At 38.3% G+C, this 21,623-nt stretch overlaps 1 protein-coding gene across 1 annotated transcript in view; it reads right to left on the bottom strand.

The window, feature by feature from the left end:
* Window positions 1-208: 208 nt before the first annotated feature.
* trpm4a (transient receptor potential cation channel, subfamily M, member 4a) overlaps window positions 209-21,623 on the bottom strand; it is a 139,108-nt gene continuing 117,693 nt past the window's right edge. Inside the window, exons 21-27 of the mRNA XM_039773837.1 lie at window positions 16,976-17,150; window positions 15,870-16,038; window positions 15,583-15,764; window positions 12,403-12,535; window positions 11,925-11,997; window positions 8,606-8,699; window positions 209-1,599 (exon numbers count right to left, since the gene is read on the bottom strand). Of these exons, the coding sequence (XP_039629771.1) occupies window positions 1,571-1,599; window positions 8,606-8,699; window positions 11,925-11,997; window positions 12,403-12,535; window positions 15,583-15,764; window positions 15,870-16,038; window positions 16,976-17,150 (855 nt within the window). The 3' untranslated portion in view covers window positions 209-1,570. The remainder of the gene's footprint in view (window positions 1,600-8,605; window positions 8,700-11,924; window positions 11,998-12,402; window positions 12,536-15,582; window positions 15,765-15,869; window positions 16,039-16,975; window positions 17,151-21,623) is intronic.

Here is a 21,623-nt window from a genome sequence, read left to right as displayed (position 1 = left end):
CTGGATTATGTGAATTTCCCCTTGAGATTAATAAAGCATCTATCTATCTATCTATCTATCTATCTATCTATCTATCTATCTATCTATCTATCTATCTATCTATCTATCTATCTATCTATCTATCTATCTATCTATCTATCTATATCTACTCTATTTTGCTTTTCAGACAGACTTCATTACATACGCATGGAAGATGCAGACTCAAAGCTTAACAAGGAAAAAAATAAGTTTATTCTTTTTTTGTACAGTTCACACAGACAGAATTACAGAAAATAACACAATTTTACAAAATAAGCATTTTTAAAATTATTTTGTTTAATCCTTTGTTGCCCTTGGTGTTTTTGTAAACACTTCAAACAGCATTTAAAAAAAGGCACCATCAGTCATTCATTCATATTTTGTCCTGGTGCCAGGCAGCAGCAAGCAGAAGATTTGAACTGGTCATACAAGGACTACCAGTTAATCATGGAACACTCTCATGAATCATCTTGCATTCATTCACACCAGGCCAAATGGGAATCATCCCAGTCCACTTAAAATAATGTTTTCTAACTGTGGCTCAAAACCAGAGTCACTGGAAAAAGACTGCAACAGTGTGTAGGGGCTGTGAGACATCATCATTTTCTGCAGAATTACAGTGCCTCAATAGAACATAATGCCCTTAACATACAAAAAATGAGAAGTAATGCCCTTAAACTGTTTCAGATCTTTAAAATCTATAAAGCACAGTAAGGACATGATTCCATTTTGATAATTAATGTTGAGAATATTGCAAGGCTGAAAGGTAATGCTGGAAAACACAATGATTTGAATGGAGATTCTGAAATATCAAAATTATGTACTGCATTTAAGAAATGGTACAGGACCAGTTGCGTTCCCATAAAAGGTACTGTAGAGTGACATAGTGACTACAGAACATGATATCACATCAGCTATTTGATCTTTGGCAATTTGGCCACTTTGGCCACTCAGAATGTCTGCACCTCCAAAATAAGTGGGCATCTCTGCCTATTGTATTCAATGGTTTGTCTAAGAGATTTGAAAATATTGGTAACCATGAAACATACTATAAAAAATAAACACATCATCTGATTGACAACAGCAGAATCTGCCATTTGTTGTTGCTGTGCCATCATGTTGGATGGAAGGAACAGGTAGTGAAATGGGGAGAGTAATATGTGCTGTGCAGCAGCAATATTGGAACATTTACATTTTTCAGTGGAGAAATAAACTGATATTAGGTATTCATGATCTGAAAGGTGCATAGTTGACTGGTTTTTGGTTCCTTTTTTTATATAAATAGCACATCGTTGAATGGTAAAGCACAAATGAAGAAGTGAGCACAACATTATTTTGTAGACTGGGATCACAAATGTCCACTCTGGTCCTGCATCATGGCCCCTCTTCATGATTTCATTTGTTTGCTTATCCGATCTTTACCTCATCTCTGGAAATATGCAAATTGGTGGTTCTTATTATGTCTGTATGCTTAAATGAGTTATTCCGCCCAACTCTGTCTTTCTCTGTTATCCAATGATGACTTCAATGAACAGCAGAATGATGAATGAGCTTAGTCATTTTTCCTGATAGATCCATGGTCTAAAACATTAGAGAAAAGGAAGAAAAGCATTTATGCTGTTAATATTTTTGAAAAGATTACAGTAGGGAGCAACTTTATATAACCTTTATGTTAACCATAATGTTTTAATCGTTATTTTCTGGAAGACTTTCTTCAAATAACATGGCAAAAGGATTATTTCAGCCTGTTTGTCCCTAGTGTTATCAAGTATTTCTCTTGACCAAATAATATTTTTGAGGGGAAGTCCAACAGAAAAGTCACAATACATTTGGCAGGAATTGAGGTGCCAGTCCAGAGCATAGTGCACCCCATGAGTGGTGAGAAAGACAAGACTGTAGTTCACATTTATCTACTATGCACATACTAGGAAGTATGACACTGTGTTTACGCCTTAATATAATGAAGTATTTATACAGGATAACCCAACACAATTAATGCATTGCGTAGGCTTATTCAATGGACTAAACCATAAGATTATAAGTTCAGTCCCACTTCTGGCTTTCTGTGTAGACCCAAGCAAGACACTTATCCTGTCTGTGCTCCAAATTAAACAAAAATGTAACCAACTGTAATGAATTCTAGTCTTATATGTAAGCTGTCTTGGATAAAGGTGTCGGCCAGTTATGCAATAACGTAACCTTCAGGCTAAATCCTTAAAGACCCAGTCCCTCCACAGAGTACACTTAATGGGAAGTAAATTGTGGGGTTATTAAGGAAGGCTACATTAAGAAATTTTCTGGCTCACCTAGAGTTCAGGGGATTCAGGACTGGCCAGGTTTAAAAGCAGAATTTGCCATACGTTGTTGTGCCATTATGCTGGATGGAAAGAACAGGCAGGGAAATGGGGAGAGTAATATGTGCTGTGAAATAGCAATATTGGAATAGAGGTAAAATTCCATTACAATGAATATCTTTTACAACAAAATTTTCATTACAACAAAGTATTTTTATGATCCATATGACACAAGTCTACAGAAATCTCGTTACTACGAAATTCATGCAGCAGATACTTTCATTACAACGAAGTACCCAAAAGACCTTGAAATGCCTGAATGAATCATCCACAGAGCAGTTAGTTCTGTGGTTGCAGCTCAGTTGTGCACAATGATCCCCAAAACAGAAGCATTGTAAATTTTTTTTTTCTTTCTTTGAACATTCCTTGTACTGTTTTTTTTTTTGCTGTGTATTGTTTTCTGTGGTTTTCAGTGATACATTTTGCTTATTGCTCATCAACATTTGAAAAACATCCACTGGAATTTAACTCATTGTCACCTTCCTATAGAAACGGCAGACACGAAAAAACAATAACAGTTCATATTAGAAAAAAAAAGACTACATTTTTGCGGCTGTCGATTCTGGTGAAAAGAAATAAGACGTTGTCAGTGAATTCAAAATTTCGCCAGCAACATTGTCAACTTTCTTGAAAGACTGATCAAAAAAAGAAGAAAAATCTCGGGTTACAAACGTATACGAACTGCTGCATTTGAAGTCGTCAATAAAGCAGTTTTTATGTGGTTAAGTGATACTCTTTCAAGAAACATTCCTATTAGAAAATGTGAGGTTTCTAAACTCTCTTGTGACGTTCCCACAAATGGATAACATGCCAAAGAGCATCCCGAAGTGTGATCTCTGTGTCTGTGGAAGACTTTTTATCCACAGCTCTGCTGTGGCTCTTCACCGAAGCAAACAGAAAAGATCTCGATGGGTGATGCAAGGAACATTGTAAATGCAGGGAACAGTATTACTTGGCCACTAACCTGGCACAACCCTCCCTGACTGCTGTGTCTGTTTATAGGAGAATGGCAGATCACGCTACAATAAATAACCGTGCGGTTCCTGTTTTAAGCTGAATAAAGCTGTTTTTGCTAAAGTACTGAGACTCAGCCTCGTGTTTTGGGGTGCAAGACAGGGACTTAAAGTGCAACCTTGATCTTCACTGCAGTGCTGTGAGCCCACTGTTGCCCTGCCCTGGCAACGGACAAACAATCTTCCACAGACGTGGCAATCTCGCTTCAGAATGCACTTCAGCATGTCGTTCCCGTTGGGTGGGGGGTCATTCCAAAAGAGTTCAGAAACCTCATAATATGAAGAAAAAGAAAAGGATGATTTGACTTCTGATTGATACCTTTGCTGCCCACAACATGCTTCCACATTTAGATAATGTTTTTGTTGAATTCGTTCCACCCAATTGCACAGCAGTGCTTCGGCCATTGGATTTTGGCATCATTTGCACCCTGAAAATGTATTATCGCAAAAAAATGCTGAGAAACATTCTTGTCAGCTTGTAGACAGGAGGAGATAAATATTAAAGCAAAAGAAACTATTGAAATGATTGCAAATGCCTGGCTTCATTACAACGAAATATTTTTTTATGTCCCTGGCAGTTCGTTGTAACGGAATTTTACCTGTATTTACATTTTCAATGGAGAAGTAAACGTATATTAGGTATTCATGGAATAACAGCAGTTTAAAAACAAATAAGGACAGTAATTTAATTTAAATGCCAAAGTTAAAGTGTCAAAGTAAAATAAGTAACACATTAAAATAGCTTGCTTGATTCCTAGGAAAATTTAACTAAGTTGTACAGTGCCTAGTTTAGTAGAATTTTATTATAACAATAACAGAAACCTGGCTAAATAACAAGGATGAGGATGAGAATAGCATAAATAGTTGTACATTGTTAGAAAGAACAGACAAAAAAAAGGGGGTTTCCATTTATGTAAAACAGAATTTAAATGCATGTCTTATTCAGTTGGATGATGAGCCACAGCTTTGTGAGGATGTCTGGATTTCACTAGAAAGTATTAAGTATTAGGGATAGAGATCTTATTTTAGGAATTTGCTGTAGACACCCCAATGCAGACAGTAATTTCAAGTACATGTTAATTATATTAAAATAGTCAAGTTTAAAGTTGGGTGTTATACTCAGTCATTAATTAGTAATGTAATTAAGAAAGTGGCTGGAACAAAATTCTGCAGCAATACCAGCCATTATGCTGCATGATCAATAAACAGGCAAACTAAAGAGAAGGCAAACGTCCTTAGGTTGTGAGATTTTTGAGGCCCTGACAACCTCCCAACTGCACTGGGATAAGTAGTCTGCAAATTCGCAGGCTCCCCGTGTAACGTGTCTGTTGCTTGCTGGTTGATGCATGGAATGTTTAAAACCAGCCGCTGACCCAGCTGTGCACTCACTTTCTGTCTCCTTGCTTGTGCTTGTGCAAAGGCTAACCCCCAGACTGTTGCTAAGGCTCTGTCAGAGGTGTTCAGTTTTATTGGCATTCCATGTGACATTTTAACTGACCAGGGTGCACCTTTTACTTCCTGCATCATGAAACATATATGTGAGAGCCTTGCAATAAATAAAATTGAGCTCCAAAGTTTATCATCCTCAGATGAATGGCCTGACTGAATGATTTAATAAGACTTCAAAGCAGTTTCATTTGGTGGCTCATGACAACCTGACGTCCAGGAACATGGTGTTGCCCTTTCTCCTGTTTGTTGTTCGGGATTCTCCTCTGGTATCTACTGACTTAAGTCCATTCGAGCTGTTATTTGGCAGGTGGCCACAAGGGGTGTTGGACCTATTTCTAAAAGAATGCACAGGGTTTGCAGTGACATAGGGAAAAATTTGTCAATCAGGTCGTTTCACTCCAAGAATGTATTCTAAATTGTCATCCATCACTGTGAAGCACCAGGAATGTGTACAGGAGACAGAGAAGCGTAATTATGATAGAAAAAGCAAACTGTGTGAATTCAAAGAGGGAGATGGGTTCTGGTTTTGATCCCGTCTGACCCACTCAAGTTTCTGGTGAAACGGCTGATTCCTGTGGTAGTGGAGTAATGCATGAGTCCTGTGAACTAAAAGTTAGCATTCTCGGCCAGTGCAAGCCTTTACAAATCCTACATGTTAATGTTTTGAAAGACTGACACGATCCTAATGACATGTTGGCCACTACTGCTATGGCCTCTTAGACTGATGTTGCTATCAGTGATGATTTGACGGATACTCAGAAGGCTGTATTACTTAGCTGGATTGGAAGGAACTCTGTCCTTTCATCTGTACCTGGCTGGGGAAATTGCTGCATACAAGCTTGTAACTGAACCTGATGTTAAGGTACAGTTGCTCCTGTATCATATTTCAGAAGCAAGGAGGACTGTGACATGTAAGGAGATGAAGCAGATGCTCAATTTGGGCGTGATTCACAAGAGTAAAAGCGAATAGCACAGTCCAATTGTTCTGTTTCTAACACCGGATGGCTCAGTTTTGTGTTGTATAGATTTTTGACGCTTGAATAAGATTTCCAAATTTGATATTTACCCAATGCCGCGAAATGCTGACTTACTGAAGACGCTCGGGCAAGCTTCATATATTTACACCCTAGATCTCATGAAGGGGTACTGGCAGGGGCTGCGAGAGGACCGCAGAGGAATTCATCTGCGAGAAGACCACTTTCACACCCCAGATGGGTTGTTTGAATTCATCAGACTCCCATTTGGTCTTCACAACACACTGCTGACTTGTCAGTGGATGATGGATCAGATTCTATGACCCCATTCCAAATACGTTGGAGTGTATTTTCAGTAATGATTGGAAATTGCATCTACAGGAGGTGCTTGAAAGTTTAAGCCTGGCTGGGTTGACAGCTAACCCTAAGAAGTGTAAACTGGGGATGTCGGAAACATATTATTTGAGCTACTCTATGGGAAATGATTTGATTAAACCTCAGTTGGACAAGGTGGGTGAGTTCCTTGCGTATCCACGTCCAGAAGCGCAGAAGCAGATTTGTGCTTTCTTCGGATTCTCTGGTTATTACCATATGTTTATTCCAAATTTTGCACAAAGAGCTGCCCCTCTCATTGACTTGACAAAGGGCAGAAAGAACCATGGCATAGTCTGGACCGATGATTGTGAAAGGACCTTCTCTGACGTAAAGTCTGCTTTGTCTTCTGTGGAATGCAGACTCTTCTAAGGAGTTCATTCTCCAAACAGATGCAAGTGCATTTGGTTTGGGGACTGTGCTTTCTCAGACTTTCGATAGGGAAGAAAAATATGTCACATTTCTGAGCAGGAAGTTATTTCCCAGGGAGCATAATTACTCAACCATCTAGAAAGAATGATTGGCTATCAAGTGGGTGGTGGAGGTGCGCCACTACTACTTGTGGGGTAGGCAGTCTATCCTGGTGACAGAGCACACCATGCTCCAGTGGTACTACAGGCCGAAGGATAAGAATTCCCAGCTAACTGGGTGGTTTATTAGGTTGCAGCCATTTGTTTTTGATATTCTGCATTGTCCCGGTTTGGTGCATGTTAATGCGGACATTCTCTTATGTCTGATCAAGCCCGGAGGAGACTGTCTCTTCGTTCAGACTAGTGTCAAAAAAACTGGGGGGTTAATGTGAGATTTTTCAGACCCTGACAACCCCCAGCTGTGCTGTGCGCCAACACTCTGTTAACTCAGGTGGGAACTGCTTGTCCACTACCAGAGCAACTACAAGTTCATAGGCTCCCCGTGTAACACATCTGTTGCACACTGGTTGATGTGGGGAACATTTAAAACCAACTGCTAACTTGACCACATGCTCATTTTGCCTCCTTGCTTGTGCAGGAAGGCTATCTGTTCTTTTAATCTAAGAAGGGAGCAAATGCAGGATGACATCATTGTCCCTGCTTGCATGCTACATGTGTATGAGTGGCATCTCCCATCTGAATCCAACACATCACAACATATTAAAGTATGATTTCTTTGTGAACAATTTGAGTGACTGCTACATTAAAAACACATTTGTTTTACCCCACACCCTATGCTGCTCATTTCATGTTAAAGATATTCATAATGTAGAATGCCATGTATAAAGCTTTAGCAACAAGACAGATATTGGCTGTTAGGTTTCATGTAGGGTGGCACGGTGGCACAGTGGTAGCGCTGCTGTCTCGCAGTTAGGGAATCCGGGTTCGCTTCCCGGGTCCTCCCTGCGTGGAGCTTGCATGTTCTCCCCGTGGCTGCGTGGGTTTCCTCCGAGCGCTCCGGTTTCCTCCCACAATCCAAAGACATGCAGGTTAGGTGGATTGGTGATTCTAAATTGGCCCTAGTGTGTGCTTGGTGTGTTTGTGTGTGTCCTGCGGTGGGTTGGCACCCTGCCCAGGATTGGTTCCTGCCTTGTGCCCTGTGTTGGCTGGGATTGGCTCCGGCAGACCCCTGTGACCCTGTATTCGGATTCAGCGGGTTAGAAAATGGATGGATGGATGGATTGTTTCGTGTAACTAACTTGCATTTTGTTTTAAAAGTTTTCACTTGTGAATGTCAAAAGGCACCATACATACTATTTTTCTGTTTTTTAACAAAGTTCTCAATTGTTAATTACATTTGTTTGGCTTATTGTGAGTCTTCTCCAATTTTCCATCCACAGCAAAGATATTTAAACAGTACAGAATAAATGACTGGGGACTTACATGACATATTTTTTAAATAAAGATAACATATTTAAAGATATCCATAAATCATTTCAAGATATCTTTAAAAAGGTGAGGGTGATTTAAAGATGCACATAAATCACTTAAAGATACCAATAAATAGAATAAAATGTTAAGAAATCCCTTCAATAACAAGTTGGAATAAATATCTGCTAAGGCAAATTATTTTGAAAGAACTTAATTTTATCTCTAAATGACCTGAAGATATGTGTAAATAATTTAAAGGTATTTATAAATCCAGTTTATTAAAATATCTTAAGATACTTCCATGTATTTTAATTGATTTCGAAGACAGATATTTCAAAGAGATAACTTTGCCCATCACACTCATAGGAGAAGGTTTACCAATACACAATATTACACTATGGGAAGTTAACAAAGTACTTTGATATTGATGTGGTACACTAAAACCTTCAGAGGTTTAAAACTTGGCTTGAATATAAATCAGATTTTTTTAACCAGCCAGATCTATGATTGATATACTGCTAAGATTAAAACATTATAGACGTTGGCCATAAGACTTACAGATGGTCACAAAGAAATGGCCTTACCCTTAAGAACTGGTGGAGGTCTGCTGAGCTGGTTTGCATTGTTTTGCGCAAAAGACTCCACCAGCCATGAGAGTGCACTGGTGCAATACTCGATCTGTGAAGTTAGAATGCAAAGCAGGATGAGAGATTACATTTTGTTAATAGCTTAGACAGATGGCTTCACTTTATTTAAATATTAGCCTGTACTGAATGATTGGTCTAACAAAGTATATGGATAAATTAATGCTAAAACTCGGATTACTTTAAACTCAGACACTCAGGATTGGGAAACACCTTGACAAAAATTACTCTTTGAAAACCTGCCTGCCCTATGCCTCAAGTTACATACAATTTGCAGGTGATGTTTTTCAAGTGAAGCTGCCTTTGAATGCCTGTAAGGTACATATTGTATGCAGAGATCAATTTATTTTTTATAACACTTTGGTTTAGGTACTGCAAAATTAATCTATTACTCATTTACTCATATGTAAGAAGACCTAAAGAAAGGCTTCTTTTGACCTCATTATGCTTGTAAAACATCAGTGGATAGGTTATTCACGCAGTATGGCGTGTTAAGAGTCCTTGATATGCTGGTAAAATTACTTGTTAATATGAAGAATTCATGGGTCTTATAATGAAGTATACAATATCACTTTATCAACCACTGACCATTTCAAAGTGAAATTATCTTAGTAGGTCACATTACATAGATAAATAAATGTAAATGTTTTAACACCAGATGATGCTTTTATTAAGCCTTTATTATTGGTACAAAACAAAAAATACATAATAGATGTATTTTTGCAACACCTAAATTAAAGTGTTACACAATTGTTATAGAGATCAACACAGGAGGCAGATTTCCTCTTATAAAACAGAAACCAAACAAAACCATTTAACTTTGGATAAAGTTAGCACACATATCTGTTTAATAAGACCAACTATTGTCTCAGAAGAATTGCAGAGAAGATGTCTAAATAAATAAGATCAGGAATGGAGGAGTTGGTAATGGGTGAGATTTGTGAAGGTTAAGTTGTTCTCTGGCTTTGTCTCCCTCATACTCACTGCATTTTTGTTATGGGAATTCCACTCACTTTGTTGTGTTAATTTCTTCTGGACAAAACACACCATGATACTCAAGTGTATGAAATTAAAACATGGTCACACCTTAACAAGCACAGTATGGTTTATAACACTAAGGTTTTTTGGTATGCAGAATATAGCCCCTTGTTTTGTCTGTTATTTCCTGTCAATGACCTACTTTCAGATCTCTTTTTCTGAAGCTGTCACTGTGTTTCAGGGAATATACTCAATAAAGAGCATATACACTTATTGTTGCTTATTGAAACATCTTTTTAGTGTCATTGTTATATTTTTTAACTCAACATAATATTCTCCATCCAGCTGGGGTCTGTCAACAGCCATTCAGGCTATGCTTCAGAACAGGTCATCCGCCTGAAATTAAGTATGTTCAGGTCCGGCCAGTACTTTGATGGGAGACCATCTAGGAAAAGCTTGTGATGCCTACCCTGTAATCTGTGTGTGGATCCCATTACCCTAGTGTAGTGATGGGGACACTGTGTTATAAAAATGGCATTGTCCTTCGGATGAGACATAAAACTGAGGTCCTGACTCTCTGTGGTCACTGAAGATCCCTGGGCATCTTTTGGAAAGAGTAGGGCTTATCGCAATCTCCTGGCTAAACTGACCACAACGACCTCTTCCATTTTGGACCCTTAATTATCCAGTCTTTAACTGGCTATCTCTCTTACCTGTTCACCACCTTACAAATTGTGGTGAGCTTACTGGCACAATAATGGCTGTTGCTACTTCACCTAGGTGAGTGATACACAGTGGTGGTGGTTAAAGTGAGAAAAAGCACTCTATAAATGTAATTAAAAATAATTATCCTGGCAGCATGATGTGGATGGCAGAATTAAGCCCTAGTCAGGGTACCAGTCTGTCAAGTTCACTCATGCCCATAACTTCAGTAACATAAGGCAACATTAGAATTCCCAAATTGTCATACAAGGTGTCAATGGTGCAGATTTCTGTCTCCTTACTGACATCGGTTTTTCACTTACTAGTTCATATTTGACCTCCAAAAAACACAAGAAATGTGAATCTTTCACATTAAAACTTATATCCAAGTTTGGAGAGAATTTTGATGGACTGAATCACTTATTTCATAATCTTTTAAAAACATAAAATTGCCTTGTAACATCCATAAACTATAACCATACATTATTATCACAGAATTTTAAGTTCTGAGATGTGCATACAGTATATTTTATAATTTTGAGGTTAGTGTATGGAAACTTTTGCATTAAGTGTTAAAATACTTTGATAAAATCATGCTCATTATAAAGTGATAGAACCACAGTCATGGAGTGTATCAATCACTTACTTGAACTCTGCGGGCTCCACTGCACTGTTTCTTTAACTATATTTGAATCCCTTTTTGCACTGTTCTCACAATACAGATTTTCTGGCTTATACTTAAAACCATATAAACCCTGTGGAAAACATCAGGGAAGCTATATCTGCCTTAACAAATGTTCTTCAGGATTGTGTCTCATACTGTTTGTAACTGTCTTTTGATGTAGGTCTTTTGAAGATCTCTCAGTGTTTATATCCCACCCTAAGACTGCCTTCTGCTTGCATTCAAGCTTCAAATTGTCAAACCTGATCTGTGAAATTTTGATTAATCAATATATGGTTTAAAAACACATTCTGTTGGGTATTGACTGTACTATGCATTTTGCAATTTCTTTGATTCTTCTGGAATCATATGTAATATTTAGTATTTTTTTATCTTTTATTGAATTTATTAATTCAAATCAAACCCCACCCATGAGAAAGAGAGGAAGGCCAACAGCCAGACTAAAACTATTGAGAAAAATATTTAGTCTTTATTTTATCACAGTTAATAGTCTGGGAGGCATAATAATATAAAAAATTAATGCTAATTTATTCATATTTTATTGATATAATAACATGAGGTTTTCTGATCCAATTGCTTTTATATTCCACTTTGGTGTTCATTAATATCCTCAGATTTTAATTCATCTCCCAGGTGGAAACATGATAAAATAATTCTGTATATTTTACTTTAAGAAGCCACATTTAACATTTATTTCAAAACTTTAAAGACTTTATTAACTAAAATAATTTAATCTGAACATCATCAAAGTCTGTTCAGGCTTTCAGAACTATTATCAAATTTCTGGAGACTTAGCATAATTTTTAAAAACCTGCTTAACTGAAAGAAAAGAACAAAAAATTAATATGAAATTATGATTCATAAAGTTATTATATACAGTATAAATGTACATCTAACCTCGCTTTCCAGGACTTTAAGCCTATGGTCGTGGTCCCTGATATCTGCCATACTTTTTAAAATGTTTTCAACCCTGTGAAAAAAAAGTAGAAAATAAAAGATGAGCTTAAATGAGGCAGGGTCCATTTTTAACATACCAACAAGATAAATATTGAAACAGGTGTACATATGATTGGCCACTTAAACAGAAAAATGTGAGTGTCTGAAATTTTTTCTTCCTAGGATTGTATGTGCTGTGATGCAAATATAACAAACTTTTTATTGCACCTATAGACGCAGGCACAACCCAGACTGTTCATTTTGAGTGAGAGGATTTTAATAGTTCTCAGCCTAATTAAACAAAACTAATGCTTCCATACAGATCCTGTATAAACTGTGGCAGAGACACTGTTCACTAGGAAACACACCATGTAAATTGGGTGGTTTAGGCATAATAATACTTGTAAATTAATGTATTCATTAAAATAGTAACATTTACTTGGCAGATGTTCGTTTGAGGCGCTCACTATCGCTTTCTCTCTTCAACTTGTTTTGTTGAACAAGAAAGTTTTCCTTCTGAACTGCTTCCCAAGTCATTAGCCGGCTGTCTTGACGTTTCTCCAGTTCCACCACTTCAAATAAAGAGTGTAAACAATCTCCATTATTAAAATAATTTTATCTGTAAAATGCATTCAGTTTATTTCACAGGACAAATGTCTAATTGACTACAGAATTCTTAAAGAGGTGGATAGCATGATGTCTTCAAGTTACTATGATGGCAGATGTTGGGTATGCCTTAGGGAAGAAGCAATACAATTTTTTACATGATCTTATGAATGGAAAATTTTTAATTACAGTTTTTCAGGGTAAACTCAAGTCTCAAACTAACAGTATTTTTTGCTTTTTTACTACTTCCTGATATTGATATTTACTTCTCAGTTCATTTTCATAAATGTTATCAGTATTTTTAAAACATTTATTCCTTTTTTTCTGAACCCGTCTAATCCAGCCTTTGCACTCATGGTACATGGAGTCTAGTCCAATATCACAGGAAACAAGGCATAAACCAGTTCTGGTTTGGATACCAATTTATTGGAGGATACCTTCACACAGAAATATTTACTTAAGCCTGCACGTTTTTGGGATGTGGAAGGAAAACCGGAGTGTCCATAGAAACCAAATATGAATATGGGAAGAACATGCAAACTACATATATATAAACTGATCAAAAAATTAAAGGAACACTTTTTAATCAGAGTATAGCATCAAGTCAATGAAACTTCTGGGATATTGATCTAGTCAGTTAAGTAGCAGAGGGGGTCGTTAATCAGTTTCAGCTGCTTTGGTGTTAATGAAATTAACAACAGGTGCACTAAAGGGGCAACAATGAGACAACCCCTAAAACAGGAATGGTTTAACAGGTGGAGGCCACTGACATTTTTCCCTCCTCATCTTTTCTGACTGTTTTTTCACTAGTTTTGCATTTGGCTATGGTCAGTGTCACTACTGGTAGCATGAGGCAATACCTGGACGCTACACAGGTTACACAGGTAGTCCAATATCTCCAGGATGGCACATCAATACGTGCCATTGCCAGAAAGTTTGTTGTGTCTCCCAGCACAGTCTCAAGGGCATGGAGGAGATTCCAGGAGACAGGCAGTTACTCTAGGAGAGCTGGACAGGGTAGTAGAAGGTCCGTAACCCTTCAGAAGTTACCGGTATCTGCTCCTTTGAGCAAGGAGGAACAGGATGAGCACTGCCAGAGCCCTACAAAATGACGTCCAGTAGGCCACTGGTGTGAATGTCTCTGACCATACAATCAGAAACAAACTTCATGAGGGTGGCCTGAGGGCCTGAAGTCCTCTAGAGGGCCTCTGTGTTCCCTGCACAGCACTGTGGAGCTCAATTGGCATTTGCCATAGAATACCCGAATTGGCAGGTCCATCACTGGTGCCCTGTGCTTTTCACAGATGAGAGCAGGTTCACCCTGAGCACATGTGACAGACGTAAAAGGGTCAGGAGAAGCCATGTAGAACGTTATGCTGCCTGTAACATTGTTCAGCATGACTGGTTTGGTGGCGGGTCAGAGATGGTCTGGGGAGGCATATCCATATGATGTGGCGAGAGTATGCAGGCAGTTTCTGGAGGATGAAAGAATTGATACCATTGACTGGCCCCTATGCTCGCCTTGATCAAAATCCAATAGAACACCTCAGGGACATTATGTTTTGGTTCATCCAACGCCGCCTGGTTGCACCTCAGGCTCTCCTGGAGCTCAGTGATGCACTGGTCCAGATCTGGGAGGAGATGCCCCAGGACACCATCCGTCATCTCATCTCATCTCAACATTGTCAGGCATGCATAGAAACATGTGGGAGCTATACAAACCACTGAGCACAGTTTTTAGTTGCTGCATCATTTTTTTCACTTTGATTTTTGGCGTGTCTTTGAATTCAGCCCACTATAGGTTGATAATTTTCATTTCCATCAAATGATGTGGGATCCTTTTGTTCCTAACACATTACCCAGTCCATATCAGTATACTGTAGATATCCATCAGGATATTTTTTACCATTGAGATCTGATGTGTTTACAAAGTGTTCCATTAATTGTTTTAGCAGTTATATATATATATATATATATATATACACACACAATTATTATGGACAATTTATATGACATATATGGTACATGTGTTGAACATGATGGCGAACAGGTTGAGACATTCCTGTAAATCATCTTGCACGTATGAAGTACGTTTTGTGAATAAATTGTTTCTGCCACTCAAATGTTAACATAATTTTCACTCACACTGTGTTTCTTACAATATCTGTTATTATAACTAGCTCTTAAGTAACTTCATGACCTGTGGGTAGAAACTGTTCTTGAATCTACTGTAGTGAGTGCCAATGGTCCTATACTGTTTGCCAGAAGCAAGGAGTGAAAAAGTGATCATACAGGATGGCTAAGCTCTTTAATTCTGTAATTGAAGGATTATTATGCATTTTTATTCCTTTATGAAAAATTTGGTTTTCAGTATTAGTGTTGTTAGAATGGACTGTAAACAGATGCGTGTTAAAAACATTTCAGAATAATTTCTTGCTAAAACATGCTGTACTAAAATACTCAGCACAAAGTCTCAGTTGAACAAGTGTTGTAGGTTTTTTATAACTTTTCCTTTAAATCCTTAGATTTAACTTTGGTGGTTCTGTAGTTGACTTTTTTGGCTCCAGTAATAAAAATGCTTCAAAGAAATATTACATTAATATTTCTACCCATTGCATGCTTGTCAGAAGAGTCAATTACATCTCCTAAAGCTTCTTAAATAAATTAGGAAGCTTAAGCTGTAAAAGCAGAGCTGTGTTCACAATGAAAACCATCTAACCCAACAAACATTTAATGACATTGTGTCATTTTCAGTTCACATGCATTAAAGCAGTCTTTCCCTCTGTACTCCCCTCAGTACTGCAGTCTATGATTTATGCCAGCAAAGGGACAAACAGGCCCGTCCTTAAGCTCTAAAGTTGAAAGTCAAACATCCATGTCTGAATATAGACACCAATAGGTGCATCAGTGTAGACTTGACAGTCACAGGAATTAAGTCATGAAATTGCAAATTCTGTAAAGCAGCAGAATTGTCAGGTGTGCACTGAAGAATAAAAGGCTGAGTTGGACTTACTGAAATGCCTTTTCTTGATAGACTCTATTTTGCGAATGCACCTCTTGATGAAGAGATGGATGTGACTAAAGATGATGAAAGGTGGAGGAAGAGCTGGGCGGTTGTGATACTCAACAATCAGGTTATATCGCTGAAACTTCCAGTGGATATCACTGCAGCCCTGCACAGTTGAGAATGTGTAGCTGAAAATACAAAAATAGGGTGAACATATTACCTTGACAAATTAAACAGAAAATATTATTAAACCATGCATTCATTAATAACCATTTTCTATCTATCCATCATACCTGAACATTGCAATAAGCAGGTTCAACAACAAGATGTTTGTGACGAGCAGGTATATGACCAGCAGCAAAATGACAACCCAGTTAGCATATGTGTTGGTGCAGGGAGGAAAATCGCCCATCATGATTTCAACAGGATCATTTGTACAGTTCTGTATACTTATGTGAGAAGCTATAAAGGACCAAATAAGACATTAAAATTCTTGAACAAGTAGTTATTTTACATTTTCATTAATGTTTCTACATTGTCCTTGAAATCTTGTGACATACTACACTTTTCATTTGGAATATTAAGTTTAGCTATATTTCATTATTATGACCTTTTCTATTTAAGTACTTATCCATGTTGACACCCAACCATTTACATGTTAATGTACCTGTGGTGGCACAGGATTTCTGCTAATGGCAGGAAATCATAGTTTGGAACAGGAGAGATTAAAACTCCATGAGGGGTTTAAAAGAGACAAAAAGTGTCGCTGGAGCAAGGACAGGATGTTTGTATTCCTCTGTGGAAAGGCAGGAGTTTCTAAGGGTGATTTGGGTTTTATAATGGGGGAAGTTCCTTCATGATGTTCAAGGGTAGCTGGCCATACTATGTTAGACAAGAAACAGAAGCCAAGAGGTAATAACAGGCGGCTAGAAAATCTCTAGGCTGTTAATGGTCCATAGTCAGATACGGTAAGACCATAGTTCCTCCTGGTAGGATAGATAAGGTGAAGCTTCTCTAGAAAGAGGCAGGGGGAGAGGTCAGAGTCAAGAACAAAATATAAGAAATGAGGAAGGAAAAGGAATTAAAAGGGAGAGTGCTGTGGTTCGTAACAGGTGGGCAAGTATGACGTTTCCTGGTTTGTACTTTTGTACTTTGACCTGTCTTTGATTAGGCCTACCAATTTAAAAAGTATATACCTTGATATATCTAATTTTCTTACATTATGTGGAGATACATCAAGAGGACACTCCTTTCTTACTTTAAATATTTTTTCTGGCTCATTACTTTTATTATGTACTGTATATCCATGTCCTATTGCTGGGTTATGTACTTGTCTTCTCTTTACAGTGAGTTTTTTCTTATGTTGTCATCTAAGTTGTAGTTCTTTCATGTTCCTTACCATCAATCTCATCAAGGGGTATCTGACCAAAGATATGAAGGTATGGCCTGTAGAAGACCCTTCTAAAAATCCAGTCTACCCTAGAATCATTGGGATGCAGAAGGCCTTGTGTCGTCACACCATATGCAAGCAGCCACACACCCAGAAAGAACAGGAAGAAAAACACATCCTTCATCTGTAGAGGGAGAAGATAAGAAATATTAGCCATGTAAAAGGTCCATACACAGGTCATTAAATTATTTTATATGTTTTTGGAGCAGTAGTTGAGATGAGATAGTTGAGTGTAAATGAAATAATTTGTTGAACAAATGAATATTTCATGTGTTATTCTATTCCCTTTCTTCATTTTAGAGTTAAAGGTTAGCTGACACTCTTTCCACTTCTCTGTTTTTTGGAGCAGTAGTTGAGATAACTAGGTGCATATCCTTGAAAGCCCTGCTTTCTGCATATTACAGATTGGTACAGGCTCACCGTTGCTAATGATCACAACAATTTTTCTGAAGGTTTCCAGACTGTCTGCTTTATAATCAGTCATTATCCTGAAAATCAGCATATGTAAGTTTGACTTTTTTCCAATTAAATCATTATTATAGGAAATCATTCACCAGGGGCCTCATGTATAACGCCGTGCGTAGAATTCGCATTATAACAAGACGTAAGCACAAAAGCCAAAATGTGCTTACGCACAGAAAAATCCAGATGCAGGAATCTGTGAGTTCGCCAACTTCCGCGTTCTTCCGCTACATAAATCCCGGTCATCGTGAAAAGTAACGCTCGTGCACGTGCCTGCTGTCCCGCCCCGTCTCCTCCCAGAATTACGCCTCTTTGAATATGCAAATCAATATAAATTGCCCTAAAGCTCAGCCTTCTGTGAAAAGACAATGGGAAAAATACGGGGGGAAATATAAGAATTTCAGTGAATACCAAGTGGAGGCAAAGGAAAAACATAATATTTGTTTATTTAAACAGTGGAATAATCAACAAAAGGAAGCTGATTGAGTGACATAGCGTGTTGGAGAAACTTGAAAGCTCATGTTGACAAAGTCGCACAGTGCCGGAAATAAAAAGGAAGTCACATATCAAAGTCGCTGTGAAAAGGCGAGTCGTAGCCCACCATCTGAGTGTCATATGAAAGCTTATTAGGGTACAGAGAAAAAAAGGCACACAGTGGGGAAAAAGCACGAAATGTCAACTTCAATCTCGACATTTCCATTTTAATCACGTAGTTTATTTTGTCATTAAAGTAGAACATCATAAACTTCATCTTAAAATCGTTTAATTAACCAGTTTCTCAAATCACATCGTAATTAAAGTAGAACATTAAATGCTTTGTTTTGTATTTGATCTTCTATGGGCTCTATGTGTGTGAATCACTACTTGCTTCTTAAACCGGCTTTCTTCCTCCAACTGGACACAGAATCCATTACATTCATGGTATTACAGCTCTCTGAATAACTAAAATACTGAGATGTATACGAGATGAGATATCATTTTCATGATGATAGGAGTTAAAGCAAGTTATTAAACATGGGTTTCACGGCGCAGTGATTGTGCGTGACCTTCGATGAAATTATTTATTGCAGCAGTATTCATGGGCGGCTCTAGGCTTGTGGTGGCCCTGGGCAGAGAAAGATTTGGTGGCCCCTTTGCCCATCAATGTCAATATGGTATCTCATGCAAGGTGGATGGCCACGTCCATTGCGGACACTGCATAGCCGCCTCATGCTCATGACACAAGCGTTTAACTTTTGTTGAAATTTGCCGCTGCGTTTTTAGCTGTGTTGTTATTTTCTCTTTCTGTTTTATATTCAATATATATTGGTGTGGCTGCCCCTGCAGTCCTTGCTTTTCTTTCTCCAAGTAACCAATCGCCACACAATCAGCTCTGTAATAGACTGTAAGCTTAGAGCACCGATTCTTCAAAACGTTTAAGGAACATTGAAATATCATTGTAGTACATGTTTAATTATTCTGTCCTTCACGCCAGTCCCAGTGAAGAATATAGATTATTTAAATGAAGTTAAAGTTATATCTGTATAATAAAATAAACATATTTTGCTGCATTTCATCTTAAAAATGATATTGTCATCATATGTAAATACGCGCTTTATAAAGTGGCCCAGGTTGTGAGATATAACTGTAGTGCAAGTTTACAGTGGGGTGATTATACTTATAAGTACAAACTGTTCTACAAGGAGCAATTGATTGAGTGCATTTAAAGTTCTTGGGATTAAACTGTTTCTGAACCGCGAGGTCTGTACAGGAAAAGCTTTAAAACATTTTGCAGTGGCTGAGGTAGCGTGTCCTTAAAGCTGTATACCGATAATTCTCTTTCCGATCAGCTGCTGCTATGATTCACACTCAGATACAGTGATATAAATACTCTGAGTGATGCAGTGAGAGTAATATGGAAAAAGATGATCCGCTGTGGCAACTCCTAATGGGAGCAGCTGAAAGCAGAAGAAGAAGAAGGTGCAGTGAGACTAACAACGCTAAAGCAGTTATGGTATTTGGAATACGATGGCTATTCCCTGGACCATTATATTGTTACAAGTTAATTACAATCAGATGCATTACACTAATAACCAATATGCGGTTAGTTTCAGTGTATTTATAAAGCCGCATCAGGAAAATAAAGAGTAACCACACAGAAACAGTAGCATTGCTTTGACGCTGGGTGCTGCCAGAACTTGCGTATGACAAGGTATGAGGTACAGTGGAAAAGTGCGTGGCTTTATGCCAAGTGTAGTTTTTATACATCACGATTTGAACGTGGAAAAGTTCTTACGCAACATTTCTGTGTGTACGCACCTTTCATACATGAGGCCCCAGGTGTTCTTAGTTTTGAGCTAATTATAATAATAAGTACAATTGTGGCACTTCTTTAACTGGTGTTGGTATCGCTTCCTTAGTTTTGTGGATCATGGACTATTTAACATGAAGGCCACAGCATGTGTGGCTACAGGGTTGTGTGTCTGACACTTTGCTGTCTAATACTGGTGCTCCAAAAAAGACAGATCTGTCACTGCTTCTTTTCACCTTGTACACTATACACTTTAGTTACAAGTGAGGGGAACTCTGAAATTGTGGAAAGTATCAGGCATAGTGGTGAAATTGAATAAAGGAGTGTAGTGGACAGTTTTGTAAACTGATATGAGCTGAATCAGCCTCAGGTCAACACCAGTAAAACTAAAGGACTGGTGGTGGATTTGAGAAGAACTCTATCTCCAGTTACTCCCCAGTCTATTAGGAGTGTGGATGTGGAGATCGTTCAGGACTGCAAGCACTTGGGGTGTGTATGAACAGTAAGTTAGGCTTGTCAAAAAACTCCCTGACCATATAGGAAGGGTCAAAATAGGCTGCATTTTCTTCACAGACTTGGATCCTTTAGATCTGCAATATTAGGCTATGGATGTTCTATGAGTGTGTGGTTGTCAGTGTCTTTTTTTTTTTTAAACTGTTGCATGCTGAGTGGGGGCAGCATGAAAATAGCAGACATTAATAGGCTTAACAAACTGATTCAGAAGGCTCTCTCTGTGGTAGGAGTGATACTGGACAGCTTGGAAACTGGCAGATCAGAGCTTGTTGTCTAGATTTCAGTCTATTATTAAAAATGCAGATCACCCACTTCATAGTGTTGGGGTTGGGGAAAAGAGCATTTTTAGCAGATGACAGACTTACATAAAGTAGTGCACTGAACATCATAGAAAATACTTTCTCCCCACAGCCATCAGACTCTATAAGTCTTCTTCTGGTTACTCATCCATACATTAAGCTGTTCCCTGTATCCTTAGTACATGTCCCAGAACATTTTTTGAACTACTTAGATGTGTATAACGCATGTGTTGCTTCTCATGTGAATAACTTTTGTTGGCTTCCAGAATGTGCAATATTATTATGTAAAATATTTCTAGATCAGTGTGCTATTACTGTTTTAGTAAACTAAAGATTTAGTTTTGGACTGAGATGTATAGTATCAGGTCAGGTCAGGGAGCATGCAATGGTAAAGCATGTTGCTGCACCTACCACACGATTGAAACAGCTTGGAATCATGGTTTGCACACCCCCCATCACTGGATAGCACCTAAGGATTCTCTGAAGACACAGAGTACCAAAGAAGTCCAGTGTTCAACTCAGGTCAGTAGATAGCGTCCATGTCTTTCAACCATATAGCAAGACAGGAAGCACCAGGAGTCTAAAGACTTGGACCTTTGTCCTTTTGCATATCTATCGGGAGCGCCACCCACCCGTTTCCAGCGATCTCATGACCCCCCATGCTCTCCCAATCCGTCTACTGACTTAATAGGAAGAGTCACCAGAGACATGAATGTCACTGCCAAGATAAGTAAACCTCTCGATATGACTACATGAGGCACCTGTACAGTTAATTTGCAACTTTCATTTGTCTTGATGTTTATTGTGCAATGGACTGGCAACTTATTCAGGATGGTTTCCTGTCTTGGGTCTGATGTTCCTGCAATTTAAATGGATTAAACAGGCGCAGAAAGAGGACAATGAGATTGAAGAATATGAATGGCCGATACACTTGAAGAGCAGTTTCAGCCTTTGGCACCTAATGTCTAGTAGGGTCTGCTTGGTTGCATTTGTGTGGTCCTTTTTTGTGTGCCCCTAATCATAGGTCATCGAC

Source organism: Polypterus senegalus, chromosome 13 (assembly GCF_016835505.1).
Source record: "Polypterus senegalus isolate Bchr_013 chromosome 13, ASM1683550v1, whole genome shotgun sequence".
NCBI classification, from domain to species: Eukaryota; Metazoa; Chordata; class Cladistia; order Polypteriformes; family Polypteridae; genus Polypterus; species Polypterus senegalus.
Note: the sequence above shows the minus strand (reverse complement) of the source record. Positions and strands in the feature narration are given on the sequence as shown.